Source organism: Bombus pascuorum, chromosome 13 (genome assembly GCF_905332965.1).
Source record: "Bombus pascuorum chromosome 13, iyBomPasc1.1, whole genome shotgun sequence".
Lineage (NCBI taxonomy): Eukaryota > Metazoa > Arthropoda > Insecta > Hymenoptera > Apidae > Bombus > Bombus pascuorum.
Genome location: NC_083500.1, coordinates 12,723,400 through 12,742,559, shown reverse-complemented (window position 1 = coordinate 12,742,559; position 19,160 = coordinate 12,723,400). Strand labels below are relative to the sequence as shown.

The 19,160-nt window shown below is 42.0% G+C and overlaps 1 protein-coding gene across 5 annotated transcripts in view; it reads right to left on the bottom strand.

Moving 5' to 3' along the window:
* Window positions 1-624: 624 nt before the first annotated feature.
* The window catches only part of LOC132913205 (CLIP-associating protein 1-A), a 28,757-nt gene continuing 10,221 nt past the window's right edge, over window positions 625-19,160 (bottom strand). The window contains exons 5-27 of one of the 5 annotated variants that reach the window (XM_060971297.1): window positions 19,083-19,159; window positions 11,630-11,661; window positions 11,431-11,530; window positions 10,686-10,763; window positions 9,748-9,905; window positions 9,432-9,668; window positions 9,019-9,272; window positions 8,763-8,947; window positions 8,457-8,582; window positions 8,207-8,317; window positions 8,015-8,110; window positions 7,736-7,916; window positions 7,373-7,607; window positions 6,609-6,674; window positions 6,053-6,384; window positions 5,662-5,965; window positions 5,386-5,549; window positions 5,179-5,317; window positions 4,862-4,994; window positions 4,604-4,763; window positions 4,304-4,517; window positions 4,031-4,237; window positions 625-3,928 (exon numbers count right to left, since the gene is read on the bottom strand). In XM_060971297.1, the coding sequence (XP_060827280.1) occupies window positions 3,725-3,928; window positions 4,031-4,237; window positions 4,304-4,517; window positions 4,604-4,763; window positions 4,862-4,994; window positions 5,179-5,317; window positions 5,386-5,549; window positions 5,662-5,965; window positions 6,053-6,384; window positions 6,609-6,674; window positions 7,373-7,607; window positions 7,736-7,916; window positions 8,015-8,110; window positions 8,207-8,317; window positions 8,457-8,582; window positions 8,763-8,947; window positions 9,019-9,272; window positions 9,432-9,668; window positions 9,748-9,905; window positions 10,686-10,763; window positions 11,431-11,530; window positions 11,630-11,661; window positions 19,083-19,159 (3,793 nt within the window). In that variant the 3' untranslated portion in view covers window positions 625-3,724. Of the gene's footprint in view, window positions 3,929-4,030; window positions 4,238-4,303; window positions 4,518-4,603; window positions 4,764-4,861; window positions 4,995-5,178; window positions 5,318-5,385; window positions 5,550-5,661; window positions 5,966-6,052; window positions 6,385-6,608; window positions 6,675-7,372; window positions 7,608-7,735; window positions 7,917-8,014; window positions 8,111-8,206; window positions 8,318-8,456; window positions 8,583-8,762; window positions 8,948-9,018; window positions 9,273-9,431; window positions 9,669-9,747; window positions 9,906-10,685; window positions 10,764-11,430; window positions 11,531-11,629; window positions 11,662-11,855; window positions 12,643-19,082; window position 19,160 lie in introns of those variants that run through there. The other 4 variants (XM_060971301.1, XM_060971298.1, XM_060971300.1 and 1 more) reach the window with 4 other exon arrangements.

Here is a 19,160-nt window from a genome sequence, read left to right as displayed (position 1 = left end):
CTCAAATGAATACCGTACAAAGCGAAGTAGAAGTAGCAGTAGCAGTAGTAGTATCAATAGTAGTGATAGTAGTAGTAGTAGTAGTAGTAGTAGTAGCAGTAGTAGTAGTAGCAGTAGCGGTAGTAGTAGCGGTAGTACTAGTAGTAGTAGTAGTAGTAATAGTAGTAGTAGTAGTAGTAGCATCAGCAGCAGTAGCAGCAACAGCAGCGGTAGTAGTAGTGGTAGTAGTAACGGTAATGACAGAAATAATAATAATAATAATAATAATAATAATAATAATAATAATAATGTTAATAATATCGAATATCAAAACGACCTCTCTGTCCACGCAGAGAAAGGAAAAATTCCTACAATTTGATTTTCAATTATACGCCAATTCGGTTATCAACGCCACGCGTGAAAGAGTATATCCTTTTTACATCGCGACGATTTCCCAACGACAGACATAGTGTATGCCCGTATGCTTAATCGCTTATGTCTAATTGTTCGAAGCAATTAAAGCGTGTGTTTTGCTTCTAGCATGTATCAAGTTTGATCGGGATGCGCGCGGACATTGAAATTCTTACGACGATCCTTCTTTTCAGTTACAACGAAATATGCTTTGTTCTTGCTTTTCTTTCGATATTCTTTCCTTTTATTACAGCATCGAGTAACAAAAGCAAAGGTACACAGGATGAACGAGCGAGTTAAGCGTATGGAGTAAATTCGTATAGCCTGATATCATCATCGTCGTCGTCGTGATGCAAACAGAGTGGCAAGGATCTCGATAATGTGTCATAATATATTTATATCTACGTATCATACACGCATTAGTAAATATAATATAAATCCTGTTGTCAATAATAATGCTCAAAAACTTAACAAAACAAGCTTTCCTCTTTTTCTCTTCTTTATAAACGATCGCGACACTACGCAGTGTCCAGCAGTGCCAAGGTCCACGTGTACTCAGCACGACCAACGCTGCAGGCAGTGACGATGAGCTACCTAATCCGTATTAATATTACATTAGATTCTATTATTATTATTATTTAATAATATGTATGCGTGTGTGCGCGCGTGCATATATAAGCGCACGCACGCACGCACGCACGCACGCACGCACGCACGATCCGCACACACCAGGTCAAACCCTAAATCGTTTGTTTGTTTGTTTTTTTTTTCTTTTTTCTTTTTCTTGTTTTAAATAATTACGACAAATGACAAATGATTTACGAAAAAGGATATCGATAGACGCAACGTTAAAATATTCATGTTGGATAAATCGGTAATCACACTAAATCCTACACATATGTGACCTTCCATACGTTTCTTCCCTCGAAAATCTATCCACTTAATACCGTAAAATGTAAAACGGTCGGTAACAATTTCCCGCGAACGAGAAAACTATTCACCCTGACTGTAACGAAACCGCAAACGGTAAAGACGATTCGCGTCCGTACAATTCGTTTTGCGATTAGCGCAATTTATGAAAATAGACGTGATACATTCTTAGACGATGTCGATGATACATGTATCGATTCACGAAAATGTGGGTTCCTCGTGTTACACGACAAAGTCGCGAAACCATCACGAACATTATAAATAATTCGATTTCTTTTTCCGTTTTGCATCGTAACAACGAATGAAAAACTTTCACTGTACGTTTTACGCAACATTAGCAAATACAGGAGCTCTCTAGCTACTTGCGGACTACGATCGCTTCAACGATAGCTTTCCTTTTCTTTTTTACAAGACGATCAAAGACGATCCTCGAAGAAATTTCGTCCTGACGACACCGAAGGCACCAGGTAAAAGAAATAGTCTGACTCGATTATTGATTATCGATCGACGATCGATTCGAAACCAATTGCTCTTCTGTCGCGCAACAACGCTTTTGGCACTATTTGGCCACCAATTGAAAAATCAATAAACATCACCATGTGTTTCATAGCATATCGAATTAGACGCGTCTGCCTGCCTCCTAATCTTTTAGGAGAAGGTTTATGCGTCGACTTGATTTATGCATAATATTCGTGTCTTTGGAGAACATTGTTCAATCAAATCTAGTTAATGCAGTGTCTATTCCTTTTCTTCGTTTCAATACTTGGATCATTCAGTTTCAATTTCATCGTGAAATTGTTCTGTTACTTGAACCCACTAGTAAGTAAGAAAAGACGAAAGGTGATAAGTATATATTTATATATAATTTTATCCTTATATATAAATAAAACAAAAACGACAATGGCACAGAATATTACTAAACTCGTTATGTTAGCTTTGATTTAGCATTCGTTTAATTATTGGCAACGTGACGAATAGTTTAAATATTAACGTTAGTTTCGAATATCATTCCCCTAATCATTGCTAATCTAGTTTTGCTGATTTCGTCGCATATAATCTCTCATTCACTCTGTCGCATTCTCTCCGTTTCTCTCGCAGACTCTGTCTCTTCAAATATCGTTCCTGTTGTTCTCTCGAAAAACTTTCTTGTCTGCGTCTCTCGTGGCATTGTGCGTCCTTGGAAATCTGACTAGCACACGGATTTTTAACAAATATGTTCATGGTTTGTTGTTTTTCAACATCTCGATCTACACGACCCATGTAAGAGAGCTGCTCCCGTGACAATCGTATTATGCACGCGTGCAAAATTATTATTGAGATACGATATTCGCGCGAGCCTTCTCTATGTCGTTCATGCTGAAATGCGAAGAAAATATTTTATATGAAATTTATTCACTCTCACTGTTCATACAGAACCGATATCAAACATAGCGCCTATTCTCAGTTTGAACTTTTCATCGTGATACCTTTGAGTGTTCACCTTTCTCCTAACTCATCCATTGCAAGGTGCAATACTGTTAGCGATGTTTGTAAATCGGCGAACAAGCGTGTAACGTATTTTTATACAATGTCTTTCGGTATCGATATAATTGGCATTCGCGTATATTCCGCTTACAAAGTATATATGAGTCTCTCTCTCTCTCTCTCTCTCTCTCTCGGCAGTGATGTCGCACTGTCTTCTTCTCATACTTTCACTCGCGTCAGATCGACGATACTTAGGTCATTGGCATCGCATTCCTGTCGAACAACCGCAATCAACTCTACGGGATGCACAACAATACACTGAGATACATACGTAAATATATACAATATCCTAACGAGATATCGCGAACAAAATTCAAAGTATATAAAATCGTAAAGTTGACAAGAGGCACGATACAATGTTTTGCCAGCTTGACAAGATACGCGGAGGAGCATTTTTTTTTTCCTAAAGCTTCTCCCGTTGCCTTTTCCTTTCATTTTTCCCTTTTTTTCTTTCTTCCGTTTTTCTTAAAATAAGAAACAACGCTGCAACTTAATATCAGGATGTAACGTATCGATAAAAAATACATGTATTATGACTGGAGGAACCTTATATCTAAAGCGATTCTGTCTTCGAAACAGGCATAAATTTTCTCGATAAACGAAACACGCAAACGTACGCGTAAACAACTTGCATACTACCTGTTTTCGTGCAACATCACTGTCAGGAGTTCAGGTATGCCGTTAATACACCTTGCCGTGAAATCATGTAGATCAGTCTATCATATTGAAAAACATCGACATGTATCGTTTTACTGCTCGATCGTAGCCATCACGGATTGGACTTACTGAGGAAGCTAACCAGCATTCGTTCATGCCTTACACTCAAACGGGCAAATCTCTTAAGTATCGCGATCCTAAGCGTCGCGGAGTTTGATGTTAGTTAATTTTTACTATTGCTACGTGGGCTTGCCGGTTGACTGTTTGCTTGTTGCGCGCGTTGTATGTAAATGTTTAAAAGCTTCAGTTTGCTGGTATACAAGCAGCTGAGATGAGGTTTCAACAATTCTTCGCCAACTGCCAAATGTATTGCCACCATACAAAACACAGCGCTTTTACGTACCGCGCTTTCGTTATCATCGTACGCCTGTTCAGAAACGTAATAGTTAACATTGTACGTTAGAAGATAGAACGAAAGGAAGGTTTTTTTTTTCTTTTATTCATATATGTACGATATATGTCAGCTTACTTTGATGAGACCGGGCATGACTTTCGACAAATGAGGTTCTATCGCATCGCGGCCCCAATGTTCCACAACCTTGTGAAGCATTTTTATCGCGCCCATATTCAGGGGATATGGTTCGGTAGTTATTATAGTCGATACTAGGTGAATCACTTGTTCTGGCTTTAGAATCATCGCTATCGTTGCGGCACATTTTTCCGCCATCCAGAGAACCTGACAAGTGGAACAGGTATTAATAATCGTCTATACACATATCACGAAACTAATTCACAGACTTACCGGAGATCTTGAATTGCTACTAGTGGAAGAATCTTGTTTCTGGTCGTCTAATTTATACGCGTTAATTACTTTTAAAACCAGCAATTCAGGATAGACGGAAAAACTGTCGACAAGCTCTGGACATTTAAGCATATCGATCAAAGTTTGAAGTACTTCTACTTGCATTTTCTTGCTATCGTTGGTCAAACTATCTAACAACGTTTTGAGCAGCTTTCTAGAAAACCAAAACGTATAAACAGAGTTTTCGTAATCGTAGTAGTAATGGAGAATGGCCGAGTTAATAAATAGCATAATACGTACTTAAAATTCTGTTTAATATACAAAGCATCTCCTTCGCGGACGTACAATTGAAATTCTTGTAGAGCTGATACTTTTTCTTCGGTTTGTGTCATCTTGGATTGCAACGTTTTAATCATATTATCTAAAACTTCTGGCCTTTTTATCGACTCGGGTGATGAACCTGCGCGGATTTATTAACATTTGTTAAACGAAGAAAAGAAGAGATTGGCGTTGAATAGTCGATGAATAACCTTCCTATAAATAATTGTATACACGTACCATGAGTTTTGTAACCATTATTTTCCTGAGGTAGGATAAGATCCCCGGCGATCGTATCGCTTGAACCATTAACTGTAATATTAGTCACAGATCGTCCCCTTTGCGTGGGCGAAGAAACAGAAGACGAACGACCCTAATAGACAAAAGAAAAGAAGAAGAAATAAAGAAGAGGGAAGAGAGAAAAGAGACGAAAGAAACGAGAAGAAAGAAAAGAGAGGAAAAGGGAAGGAAAGGAAAGAAAAGAGAAACGAACGGCATGCTGACACATCTTCTCAGACATAGCATACTTTTAACCAGTACATCGACTATTTAATTACCGAGTTGCATAATGTAAGCCCTTCCATCTTTTCCTCGACATCAGCCATATTGCTGATTCCACTGTCTTTGCTGGTAGTTGCTCTTTCTAAACGTTCGAAACCATAATTTTGTATCTCCGCTGTCGTACGCCTTAAGGATCTGCGGCAAGTGCTTAAAGATTAAAATGACTAACAATAAGGATTTATCGAATCAAGGCCGTCACTTACTTGTAAACTTCTTCCAAGTTTTCATCCGCATTGTCAATGTCACCTTTACCTTTCGAACGAGCTGGCGAGCTCTGCGCCCTGGGTGGCGGAGTTCCAGGGGACGCCGGATTACTCGAACCCGACGATTTCCTCAAGTGATTTTGCACTAGAGGCAGTGCCGCCTCCTACAAAATACATGTATGTGTATATAATGTAATGCCCGTATAACGCTATACATATGTGCATATGACATACATATACACCGTCCCTATAATATATGTATATAGAACGTCTTACCTGATAATACTTGGGTAATTCAGCTAATATCATAGTCACTTTCGGAGGATTCAAATTATACAGCGATATAACAGCATTTTGTGCATGCCTCCTAACATCTTGGCTTTTGACATCGTTCGACCAGTCGAGTAACCTTGCGAGCGCTGTCCCAGCAGAGTTGATAAGAGCAGACGGTTCTGCCGTTTCTGCTATTTGCGTGATAAACACAAGTGTGGCTATTTTTACGCGAGAGTTTGGCGTTTGTGTTGGATCCGTCAGATACCTCATTACAGCCGGCAAAAGCTGCTCACCGGGGAAGCATTCCCTACAAGTTGGAAAACAATTGATAAAAAATTGTGTAAAATAGCAGCAACATTCGTATTAGCTCGGACATTGTGGTATTCGGTCTCACCTAACAACCTCCAGCGTTTTGTGTATTTTCGCTTGTATCGAGCCAAGTAAGTCGGTGCCTAATTTATTCAAAAGTCGAGCACACAAAACATAAAGCCAATCACCGAGATCTTCGCTATGAGTAGCTACTAATTCATTCAGTGTGTCCAAAAATAAACTGAATACTTTCGTGTGAGAATCCATGAACATTTTCGTAAAGATGTCTGTTACTTTGCGCAATTCCGTAGCTGTAAGCGTATTTCCATTTGAAAGGAAATGTTGCAATCCGACCAAACCTTCTTTCCTATCGCCCCAATGTTTATGCGCGCAATTCTCTATGATTTCCTTGATATCCTGCAAGTTGAACGGTCATTTATCGCGATAATACGTATTATAAACATCAACGTGTAAGGCCTTGTTCAAGGTAAATACTTGGTTGCAAAGTTCGGTATTATCGGTAGGGTTCTATATTTCCTCTTTTGACAGAAGAGTATACAACCGTAGAGTGTATCAGGTAGTATGTATATAGTCGAATATGTATGAATAATAAATGGAAATGAATATTAAATTTAACAAACCTTTGGGATAGATTGATCCCACATATCACGATACAGTCTTTGTTGAGAGCCACTCCATGAGAACGACTAATGGGTAGATGGACGATGGACAGATATGGAGAACAGAACGGCGCATCGCGTTAGTCCAAACCAAACAAATACGCCGCAACAAAACCAAAAGAAAAAACCATACATGCGTTATCTACAATGTTGGGATGCTGGAAGCCTGTTTTTCAAGCTTGTGGACTAATTCTACTCTGACCGTCGTCGAATCTAGGAAGATGGGATATATTTCCAAATACGAATACGCGAATTCAGTGGCAGATGAGAATATCTCGAGTAATTCTGTATTTTAGGCAAAATAATAAACAACGCTTATACACGAGCACGCAGCATGATATTTGTGAACTTGCGTATGATCGAAGGCAGATATGGTTAAAGCATCTTCATGTCATTTAATAAATGATGAAATAAGTGAAATAAAAGTAACACTGCAAGCGCCTTTTTTTTTTTTTTTTTTATTACATATCGATTAGGAAAGCGTTATTTAAATAAACATAAGATAAGAAAGCGTCGCGATAGAATAAATTGATGAATCATATATATGATATATATATATGATTAAGCTACTGCACAAGTGACGTTTTTTATAATGTACATCGTTGGTGAAATTGATGTATTCCATATCGAATATTGTCTGTCACTTTATACGATATATATCGGTACGATGAAACGATGGTTACTCTGTCTTCTCGTACAGAATCTCTCGCACTGCGTCTACTTACATCGTTTGGTCGCCTAAAGCTGTCCATACTTCGTTCAGAGCATATGCTGCTGGTTTCACTGTCATCGCTGTGATCACCCTTTCCTCTTGGCGTCCTTGGGTAATTGTCAATATTTTCGAAGGTAAGCGCGTCCGCCAACGCTGATTCCGCTTCACGCGACTGCTGCAGCATCTTTTGTGCCATGACTGGTCTGGACTGAGGCCTGTCCGTCGGAGACATATGTAAACTTCTTCCCCTATATATTTCGTTTCGTATATATATATATGTGTGTGTGTGTGTTTAAATATATATATATGTCGAATGCTGTTTATCTGGTTACGGTTAAGATGAAAGAGCGATACGAAGGTAAATACGTCATCGTACCGTATTTTGCTCGCGAAACTTCTATCCATTCCAAATCTTTGCGGGCTTGGTTCACGACTGTTACCGGTACTTCTGATCCCGTGGCCGGATAACCGTCTAGGTCTTGCGATTAACGATTCTCCTTCGCGATTGTACGTTGCGTAACTGAGTCTGGAGGACGGTGATCCCGATCTGCTGCTAGCTGTTACGTATAACGTTAAGAAAATACGGACTGTATTAGACGGTGTTCCTTCTAAAAACAGATTGCGATTAACTATTATTTCGTTTCTTTGTACTTACGTTGAGATTGCGACACTCCAGATACTCTGGTCCTTGTTCTCGCGGTTCTTTCTGGGCTAGCAACGGCGGTTGTGTCCGGTGATTTGCTGGGTCGTGCTAAACGAAGAGGAGACGGTGGAATAGGTGCAACTCGTTTAATGCGTACAATAACAGCTAGAATGAAAATTGATTGCCGATGGGCAAACTACTCACGAAGGGACGCTTTCTGTCTGCTCATATTCGCGTACATCATTCTCGCTTTAGCTCTTTGCGCGGCTTGCAAATCTATCGCGCTAGTAGATCTAACGCCCGGAGTTGCACGATCTGAAGGCAAGTTGAAAGAAAGATTAGGAAATACGGAGTAGGTATGAGAGGAGATTAACACGATACACATTAGGTACAAGAGTGCACATTCTAAGACGCAGTGATGTTTCAAAGCATCGAACGAGAAGGTAACAATTACAATGACTATCAGTGGGTCTTTGGAGAACTGGAATACCAGACTGACGATAAGACCGTGGCAAGGACGGAGTTCGTCTGAGCGGGCCATGGGGTTGACCCGAAGACTGATGCAAATTTTCCGTACTACCTTGATACGTTTAATGCAAAGGAGAGTCACAAAAGCAGCATGAAAAAAAGTGAGAAGTAGTTTATATAGCGCACTGTATCGTTACTTGCGTCTCTGCATTTATCGTACATCTACTACGCCAGTCCCTATTCTATTCGAAATATCATTTTATAAGAACGAATCAAAGATAAGAAGATATACCTGTGGCGCTCATTACTGGTCTGGATGTTCGAGGGCTAACGCTGGCCGATCTGGTCACTACGTTCAGACTGTTAATGCTACCGCTATTGCTAAGGGACATCAACGAGCGTTTATACGCAGTGTCGAGACTGTTCAGCAATGCCTCAGCTTGTTCCGGAAAATGATCTTTGAATGCCCAATACGATCTGGAAATATTGGAAATGTAACCGGTATTTTGTTTAAAACGGGGCGAACAGAAGCAACGAGGAATATTTACTTCCTAGCAAAGGCTCTTGCTTCCGAATCCGAGTCGGCGATACCTTTCTTGATTGTGTCTTGTAAGATGGTCAAGTGTTTCTGTAATATTTGAGTAGGCCATATTTGTAAAATCAAATTTAGATATTCGCACGATGCTCGACGTATATCTTTGCTCTTGTGACTTAAACAGGATGTGATAATTGGCACGAAACGACTGTAATGCGTATTCTGAAGAATAAACCTCACGGCTACGGCACCAGCTGTTGCCACAACCTGAATGTACAAAATTGTCCATGTAAGTTTTTTTTCCACGTTATCATCGCACGCGCAAACACACACACACGCACACACACACTTTCTCTCTCTTATTCTCTCTCTCTCTCTCTGTTTGATTTTAACGGTGTATTGGCGTTAAATAATTACGAGTCTCACCTTGGCACTATTTTGTATGAGGTTCATTAAGGTGAGTAAGACTGCTTCTCCAAAACTAGCGAATTTATTTTTTAACTGTTGACTAAGAAACGCTAAGGTAATGCACGCCTCCCTTACCACTTGCGACCTAAGATCCGTGCAAGCAACTTCGAAAGATCTTTGCACGCTTTTCAAGTTTTCTAAAAAGTTTTCGTAATTCGTACCACCCGCTATAACGATTGCTCTTAATTTTTTCATCTGTAAGATAATTAAGTTTATGCCATGTGCCGCTAGTTTAGACTGTTTAACGTTAGAACGATATTATCTCGGCACATACACTCTCTGTCCTTTGTTTCCAATCTTTTTTATCGTCACCAACGTTTTCTCTTATGATTTTCATCTGCTCTTCGAGATCTTTTGCGGAAAACAAATTTACGGATGGCACATCTTCGAACGCTGTAAGGAAAGTTTCCTCGTCGACGGCGCCAGCTTGACCTAAATACACAAGCAAATAAATAGACAAATATATATTAATTATAGACGTATGGATATCAGTATGAACGCCTATGCTAAAATACGTATGTATTAATTTACTAATTTACGGATAGATAATTTATCCACTAGAATGTACAAGTGTCGATAGTTGAGAAATTTGGTGCGGCTATTTTGCAGCTTTGCTCGATCAACTAAAAATCTTGTAGAGTATCGAGACGCTTGAATTTTCTGCCGCGCCGATAAATCGCATATAAATTATCGATAATTGTTGCTACGATAAAAGGCAAAACGACTTTAATTTTAGGTATATTATTATTTTATCTAGTGGTAGTGAATACTTTATGACGCTTCGAGGCACTGTTAAATCGGCAAATGAGAGTGAGGGAAAAGGCAGTGCGTATAAACAGACAAGAACGACAGATGTATAGCCGACTATAAAATTTCACGCGTGAAACGATATGCGTACGCGAACGAAAGCAGATGCAATGACATTGTATAAAGCGTAAGGCGTAAGGGGTTCGAGCGGCGATTAAAGGTGCATAGTACGGTAAGACGAATACGCGTTAGCTGCAACGAGTTTGAGAAATTTCTGGTTATTTTCTTGTACTTGCATCGTGGTGGCTGTTTGGTATTAAAGGGAAGGAAGAGAGAAAAGAGAAAAAAGAAAAGAGCTAAACTCGTCCAATATCGTCGAAAAATATGGAAAATTTGCGCGAAGAAACCATACAGAGAAACCATGGTGTAATAGAAAATTAGTAATGCCAATAAAGTTTTAGATACCTGGTGTCGATTTTACTGACACGTTTCTTTTCACGGTTGTAGCCCTTGGAACCATGGAAGACGTATTACCAGGCTGAGCTGTCATGCAAGCGAATAATTAGCAGTCTCGTCAACGAAACGTCAACGATTTATCGACATTTTGTCGGCGCATGGTTGCAGAAAATATCGTTAATATCGCATGGTGAAATGCCAAGCGACGACAGGAGAAAGCAAGAGTTGTAACGTTGGCACGCTTCGCACCTGTGCCTTGGTTGCAGGAGGAATACGTGCTTTCGTAACGTTAATCTCAAAGATCATCGCGTTCGTCTGGATTAATCCAAACGAACGCTTACCTTATACACGGATAAAGCACTTTAATATATATTAGCACACAAAGCGTTTTAATTTGCATACAACTAACAGATTTGACTAACGCTTTGATAACGTTCTACGTATCGGAATGGACTGACTCTGTAAATACCGTAAAATAACTCGATACACGATATTACGCAAGCTGTAATAGAAATGTAACTCGACGCGTCTATAGTTGTGTTCTGGTTAGGTACACGGGATTGGGTAAAGAGTTATTTTAGAGTAGACTCGCTTCGAACGAGTAGAAATACACCATGCTTGGAGAACGAAATAATCAAAATATGACGTTTATAGTGGAACGTGGTCGATTTACACGGGATGAGAAATACCATCGGGTCTATAGAAAAGTGACGCGTGCGTGCGTGCGTGTGCGTGTGCGTACGCGTGTGTATACCTAGAGCTGAAGATGGAGCTTTCGCAGGACCGAATTGTCCTCTTTTCGGAGGAGCAGCGGCAGCAGCAGTAGCTAACCTTTTCACAGGAGCCGATTTAATCTGTAATATTGAAGTTTATCTCGTGTATTAATCGGTAATAACGTTACAATGATATATTATTATCACGGTATACTTTGAAACGTTTAAACCGATACTCACCGCTCTGTCCGTTTCGTCGGTGGTTTTACCAACTGAAAGAAAAATGCGTTCAACGAGTTTAGCAACAATATATACGCAAATATATATTTATATATATATATATATATATATATCTTTTTTTAAGGCATATAACGAAATGATTCGATTCTACTATAGCGAATATTCGAATCGTGGATATTTGGATATGGAAGATTTCGTTTTCTCTTTTTCGCGAAAAGCTTTATACCTAAGTGCGGATACAGCCACGGTGGTTTGTGAATGTCGCAACGACAACCTCTTGCTCGAGCACCTGGATGCTTTACGATATTATCCCATTGAAGGATCCATCCGCTACTTGGATCCCACAGCTTTTTATCGATACTGGGATATTTTTTTAAACCCCTGTGCAAGCAGCGATGGCCGCTTGACAACAGCATGTCAGTGTGATTCATGGTAATTAAAAAGTCTGGCTTTTATCGAAATCAGCGTATGACACGAGGCAGTTACGAGGCAACGTTTTGTTAAGTAGAAAGCGTAATTTATCGTTGGACGTAGTTCGAATCACGGAACGAAAAGCGTTGGTTATGGCACGATAACTCGATGCGATCTTGCTGCATCCTTTCGCATTTGCATGATATTAATCAAGACTCCACGTACGTACGTAGGTACTGAGAAATCGAGTTTGTCAGAGTTATTAACGAGATAGGTTCGCGCGAAAGACAAAAGATTTCCGCTTCGAGTCTTAGAGAACGACTCGAAACCCATTGAAATCGTTTCCTCGTTCGCGTTTCTCCTCGAGGTTAGAACGAACGAAATAATCGGCACGAAATAATTGGCGAGTGAAAGTGATTTGCATTATCCGCCGACGAGACAGGCGATTCCCGTTCGACTAATTGCTGATTTTTTAATCGCTACTTTGTAATCACGGAACTCGGATGGACGAACCTTTATCGATGAAATTCTTCGATAGCGTGGCTCTTTCGATCGAAAATAAATTGAAATTTACGATTGATAAAGAGAGAAGAAAGAAGGAAAGAAAGATCTTTGCAAGATCTTTTGCAATTGGAATTTTATTTCCCGACTTTCACAAAGTTTCTCGTCTAACGAAGCGACGTGATTAAAATTGAGCGACGAAGATCGATTCGCTCGGGGCAAGCAACGTCGGCGGTAAATACCAAATACCAAGTGCCGATACGAAACTGCAAATGAAACCTAGTAGACCGTTGTTCCTTTCGACTTTCGACGAAAGATGAGAGTAATTGAAATCGCCTGATTCAAAGTCTTTGAAAATGAAAATTGGAAATCAAATTAGCGAGTACGGAAGAGTAGAAATTTCAAAGAATATTTCGAGCGAAGAGATTACAAGTTGGCCAAGCGATCAAAGCTTGCGCGCGATACGTATCCGCGGAGACGGTCTTTCTTTCCTTACGTAGGTACTGGCGCCTCGTCTTTGGTGCACCAACCAGGTAAACGGTAGAAACGGTTGTCGAAGAACGATCGAAAGAACGTTCCGTTTCGATCCGGTGTTTCAAAACGCGACGGTTCCTTTCAATCATCGGTATAACGGTGATCGAGGTTTCTCAGGCAAGCTGGAAAAGCGTAAAAGCGAAGAAGCGATTCCGACATTAAGTCGGTAAGTGGAATGGTAGAAGGTGAGAAGCTAGATTCGCATTTGATAAACGCGTTATCACAGAGTTGCGTTCGACATTTTGAACACTGTGTTTTCCGCGATCTACGACGAGAAGAGGAAAAGACGAAAAGACGAGAAGACGACGCGGTTGAAAAAAGGTTATCGATAAATCGCACCTCCAAGGATGATCGCGTCACGAACACGGTGCATAGCAAGTTGCGCGTAATAATCCATTAGCACACACGTGTACAAGCACGCCTTATTTATGCTTATTTATGCTTATTTATGCTTTATTATGCCGATAACGAAAATCGTATAAAGATGCGCGTAAAGGATTTATCTCGCGGGGAAAATGACCTCCGGTGAGACGGAGAAGAAAAAGGTAAATCGGCACGACGCGCCTTCTTTTCGAGACAAGAAGAAGAAAAGAGCAAAGTGGGAAAGTTCTCAGTGGATCGGAAGAAAGGCGAGTAGTAAAAAAATGCGAGAGCGTCAAAGTAGCTGGATAATTAAATCGTGGATGCCTTCTGTTTTTACCGACTGCGCGGAAATATCGCGCGAGACAGCTACACAAATGCGCGTTTGGAACACGTCGAGGTTAGTAGTAACGCGACAAACTGCTTTCCAAGAAACAAATCGACGCTCAACGATCCAACGAATCTATTCGCGTCCTTGCATCGCGAAACGAGTCAGTCACGATGACTATTTTCCAGGGCACGATGTATCGTCGATAGTTTCTTTGTATCTTGTTTTTTGTCCAACAGCACACGTCCGTTAGTTGGTCGCGCGAAGAACGCAAAACAAAGGAATCTTCTTCTTGCACTAGCAGGACCGGCTTCCGCTACCTTGGTATAATCGTTATCGCACGGTATCGCACGGTATCGCACGGCATCGAATTAGCGTGGCAAACGCGGCAGGCGATAATTCGTGTAAAACACCGCGTAAAACGTCTGTTCCTTCGAACGAACGCGATCCTGGCCAACTGACACTGCGAACGCGGTTGATTCTACGATGAATTATCCGTTCTGGCGACACATCGTCGTATCGACGACGTATTTCGTCGCGGTTGACTTTGATCGAGTAAACAAACGCGCAAAGAGAAACTGAAACGATCGTCCTTGCCCATTGTCCGTGAACGGTAGCAACGCGTGTCGCTTAGAACGGCGTCACACTAGTCGCGCTGTGCCGGCCAGATCGTGTTCGGCTCGTGACACAGAAAAAAAAAAGAAAAAAAAACACGATCAGATCAGCGAGCTGGCGGTCGCGACTTTGCATAAGCTTTCTCGAAGAATTCAGCGAGAACCGCTTTGAAGAGATAGACGTTTGGAGAGACGCGCGTGTCTCGCGTTGTTAAACGGCCACTCGTTTACAAACTGCCGTAAGCGATGCGAGACTGTCGCGAGACCGGTGGCAGGCAGGAGGCCCGAGACCGATCGCGAGACTAAAGTCGGACAGGAGGAAGGGGACCTTCCCCTATCGGGTGCCCCTCGATGGCGGCCAAACCAAGCACAACTATGCATGACATTCGAGAAGCCATCTCTGGATTACGTTAGACCTTGGAACATCAGCGGACCATTGGAACCATTGGACGATCTCATTGTCTCGGCTAATCCTTATTCGCGATTGCGTAGATTTTTGTCGCGGATTTTGCAAGGACATTGTCGGAACGTAGAACGTGCTAGAGTAAATTTCGAGCTCTGTTTTTAAGTTCAGACCGCGTTATCGATCGATTTGTCAGAAACTTGACAAACATAATTAAACGTGCGTAGTATTGGCGGTTGAACGGAGATGAAAAAGTGGAGGGAAACGGGCGGATCGAAAAACAAGCGACTACGATTAATGCGATTTCGTTCGATTTACAGTCGTTCGAAAAGGTATCGACGCGCGTATGGGGCGCGTATGGATGGACGATACGAGAAGGGAGAGTAGACGAGGATTAACGTCGGTGCGAGTACGAATAATGTGAAAACTGTCGAGTGATTGCCTTCGAATCGAATCTCTGACGACGGAAGCGCGTCCTTCGCGCAAAATTCAACCGCGACCACCTGCCGAGACGACGTCCACCTTCCGATGATGTACGCGATCAAGACGAATCGGTGGCGCATCGGCGTGCGATTGAATTGCAGATGTACCGCGGTATGGAAAGGAAAGTAAGCGGCGATTACGACGTTTATGCGCGATAAACCGCGTACATGCATGTATTATGTGGTATACAGTGTGCAACAGCGTTATCCAGAGTTGGGCAAAGATTCAGCGGCAACGAGTCGACGCGAACAGGACGGTGAAAAACGAAAAAGGTTCGGCCGATATGCAAAGTGCCGATGAAGATTTCTATTCGGCGACTAAGAAGCAACAACCGTCGAATTGGTTTCATATGGCTTTAGAAAGGTTATCGAGTGCGCTCGAGAGAAGAACTTGGCCAAGAATTGAATGGTCGGTGGTGTTCCCTCGGACCGATCAATTGATCCGACTGTGTCCACGTTTTCACGTACGACGACGCGTTCGAAATATTTGTAATTACGTGAAACGTTACGTGGAACGGTGCGATCGATAGGAAGCAATTGATAGGGACCGACGACCACCGTCTCACCTTCTTCTAAAAATTCATCGTGAATCGAGCGCAGAATAAATTATGGACGGAATACGAGACGCAGTCACGCTGATTTCTTCGGAAATCGTATTTACTATTTACCGTTGTTGACAGACGTTTCTGTCGTTGGTTGGTGAAAGTAACGTTATTTATTGTTTTTATTTATCAAAGAGATTTACAAGATACGATGCTTCCGTTTCCCCGTCGAAGAAAGCGGAATCAAGAGAAAGACGTATCGTTCTCTCATTGTATCGCCAGCTGGTATCGTAGCAGCAGCTACGACGCAAGAGCGGCGGAGGAAAAAGGAAAACACGAATGCCAATTCCACGCAACGGTCGTTAATCGTTGCTGGGGACAAGAAGAAAAAGAAGTAAAAGAAGAAAAAGAAGAATCAACCACGCGAGCAGATATTACGTAACGCGTACTGTACGTTCTAGTATGTACGTTATTGTACATACTGTTCGCATTATCGGACGAAAATATGGTTTCGTCGTGGTTGCAGGCGACTCGTATCGCTTAACCATTGATACTCCATTAATGTAATTAGTCGGCCGAGCTTTCTGTTTTCTCCCTTAAAAGCGTGTTTTGCTCGATTCACTTTCTTCGCATCGATATTGCTCGTAGTACAAGAAAGCATGTACAACTAGCGATGAATTTTCCCAGGTAGGACGTCACTTTCAGTTTTCTCGCGTTCCGTAGCTGATAGTCTCTGTCCACCGATGGTGCACGACGTTGCTTGCCACTCGTGGAATCGCCGCTTTTGTCAATAGGCTAAGCGCGAACGTCGTTCCGAGCCCGCGCAGAATGTCAGCGAGAGTCGTCGAGAGAGGATAAAAAGGGCATCCGTGCGCCATCCAGCGCTTAATACCTCACTAAAGAAGAGAGAAGAGAGAAGAGAGAACAGTGCACCATACAAGTGTGCACGGTAAAGATAAATCTTCGTTACCACCCTCTACCTTTCGCTTCTCTCGTATACTCTACACGCGTCTCGCGCGCTGTCCTCGGGGTATACGGTCGCACGATACGAAAGCGAGTCGAAGCTGAACGGTGTGGGTGCTAAATACGATCGAACGGTAAAGGGTAGGGTGAGTAATCTCTGTCCCGAGAAAGCAACCGGCGCCGCACAAATGCACCTTGCAGAGACATTTTTATGTCGTAGCTGGCAGAGGAGAAACGTCCTTCCTAACTTGTCTTAGCTGATTTTGGCTGATCTTGGCTGATCTTGGCTGATCTTAGATGATCTTTAGATGATCTATCGGACGGGCGATTAAATCGTTTCGATGAAATTACCGATTACCGATCGAAGAAACGGCTGTTTCGATATCAAGTACCGCACGTTATAAAACGACGAACAGATCGACGGGTCACAAGGAAGGAGAGACTCGTGCGGATCTTTCGTAGCGGCGTATTCGCGCGGCTCGATCTTTCCGTGTCACGCGTCGAGTACTTACTCGCAAGGATTCTACTACTATTACTACTACTACTACTACTACTATAATTAGAAATAACTGCAAATTCCGTACGGCCGAAAAAGATATTCGCGTGGTCGCGTGACACGAGCAACTCGGCTCGGATATACTGGGAAAAATATTTTCTTCGCCCAGGTGCGTACGTTTCATTTTCTGGAAAAAGCGGAATGGCGAGTTTCACCGAGTTGCAGAAGGGAAGAATTATCCAACGATGAGGATGAAAATGATCGATAGCGACTCGCAGACGGAAGAACGAGACAGGAAATCATTCGTGGTAATTTCGTGTTCTATTAATATATCTGAAATCAAGCGAAGAACCGTATGACCAAGCCCATGTATGACCTAATCGCGATCGAGCGTCGAAGAGAAGAAGAAACGTATTTCGTCTTTAAACGTGGATGCCTTGTCGTGTCACGTGTCGCAAATACGAGACACGCGATAGAAATGCTTTTTTACAAACTGCTGATCGCAAAGAATTGGCATTTGCTTGGCATACTGGACGCTGGATATAACCGCGTGGAAAGACGTTTTCATCCGAAAAGTAAATACCAATATATAGTAAATACATATATAATAAATATCATTATCGTTATCGTTACGCAAGAGAAGCGCGTTTTTCACCTCTTCAAGGGGCAAGGATTGTTAATTATACGATGGGACGCGTGTGAGCATCGTGACTCGTTAAAAATCTCGGTTTACGCGTACACCTTTTACTATTCGCTAGCATCATCGAGCTGCACTTTTTTCTTTTTCATTTTTTTTTTTCCCCCTTTTTTCATTGCATCGACAGCTTTGGAACTAATACGCAGAGTATTCGGTTGCTGGCGACACGTAATATTTGCAATCGAAATTCGAATACCCTGGCAGTAGCCAGTTACAACGTTGCAAGGTCGTTCGTTTAAAGAAAAAAGCCAGGACAGCTTTGGCACGGTATGAATTACGGACAACGTTTGAAACGATACACCGCCGATATTGCACGGTATCGCACCGTGCCTGTAGGTGTATGTAATATTATGTAACATCTTAGAATAGACGAGGCAAATTAGTAATATGGTTAGTTTGTTGGTCGGTGATGGAAATGACGACGCTTTATGCGAAACTGCGAGAGACTTTGCCCGGAAAACTAAAGTTTCCCTGTACGCGGATCTTTGGATCCGGCTGTTCGACGAAAAACGTGGCACGTTCCTTTGGCCAATTGCGATCAGATACGCGATCCCTTAATCGTCTCGAGCATCTTTTTATTTGCATTCTCGGAGTTATTACGCCCACGCGTTTGCGGGAGAAATCAATCTGCGGAGACAAGTTGTCGAGCAAACTGTTACGTACAGCGGGAAGAAAAAGTAACGCGGACAGAAGGTGGTTAGGACGAAACCAGAAGTTGGAGCAGAGGACGCGCCAGTGCGACGTAATTAAATTCAAATTGACCATGTTTCACGGTGCTGAATCGAGCGAATATTCTTATCACGTCGATGAACAAGCGGTTCTTGTTAAATATTCATCGTGTGTATCGGTAACGTGAACAATGGAGAAGAGAGGCCGGTGGGAGTGTGTACGTACGTGTAAGACCGAGCAAGAGGCGAGGAAAAGGCGAGGAGGAAAAAACGAAGGTTGGTGTTCTCGAATGCTAAGGTATTGGAACGCGATAGCGTTCATGGCTGCGGGATGGCAGCACGATACAGCTTGAATAATATAACGGAGGTGACGCGTGTGGCATCGGTTTTTATGCCTTTGCCGACTTAATTTGCTGGATACCTGCTGAGAAGGAAATTCGACGAATTTACTCACCGTCCGAAGACATGGCCAGAGGCAGCAAGTCGCCAGCCGCTTTCAGCTGATCGAATTTTTCAATCAACAACAGCAATC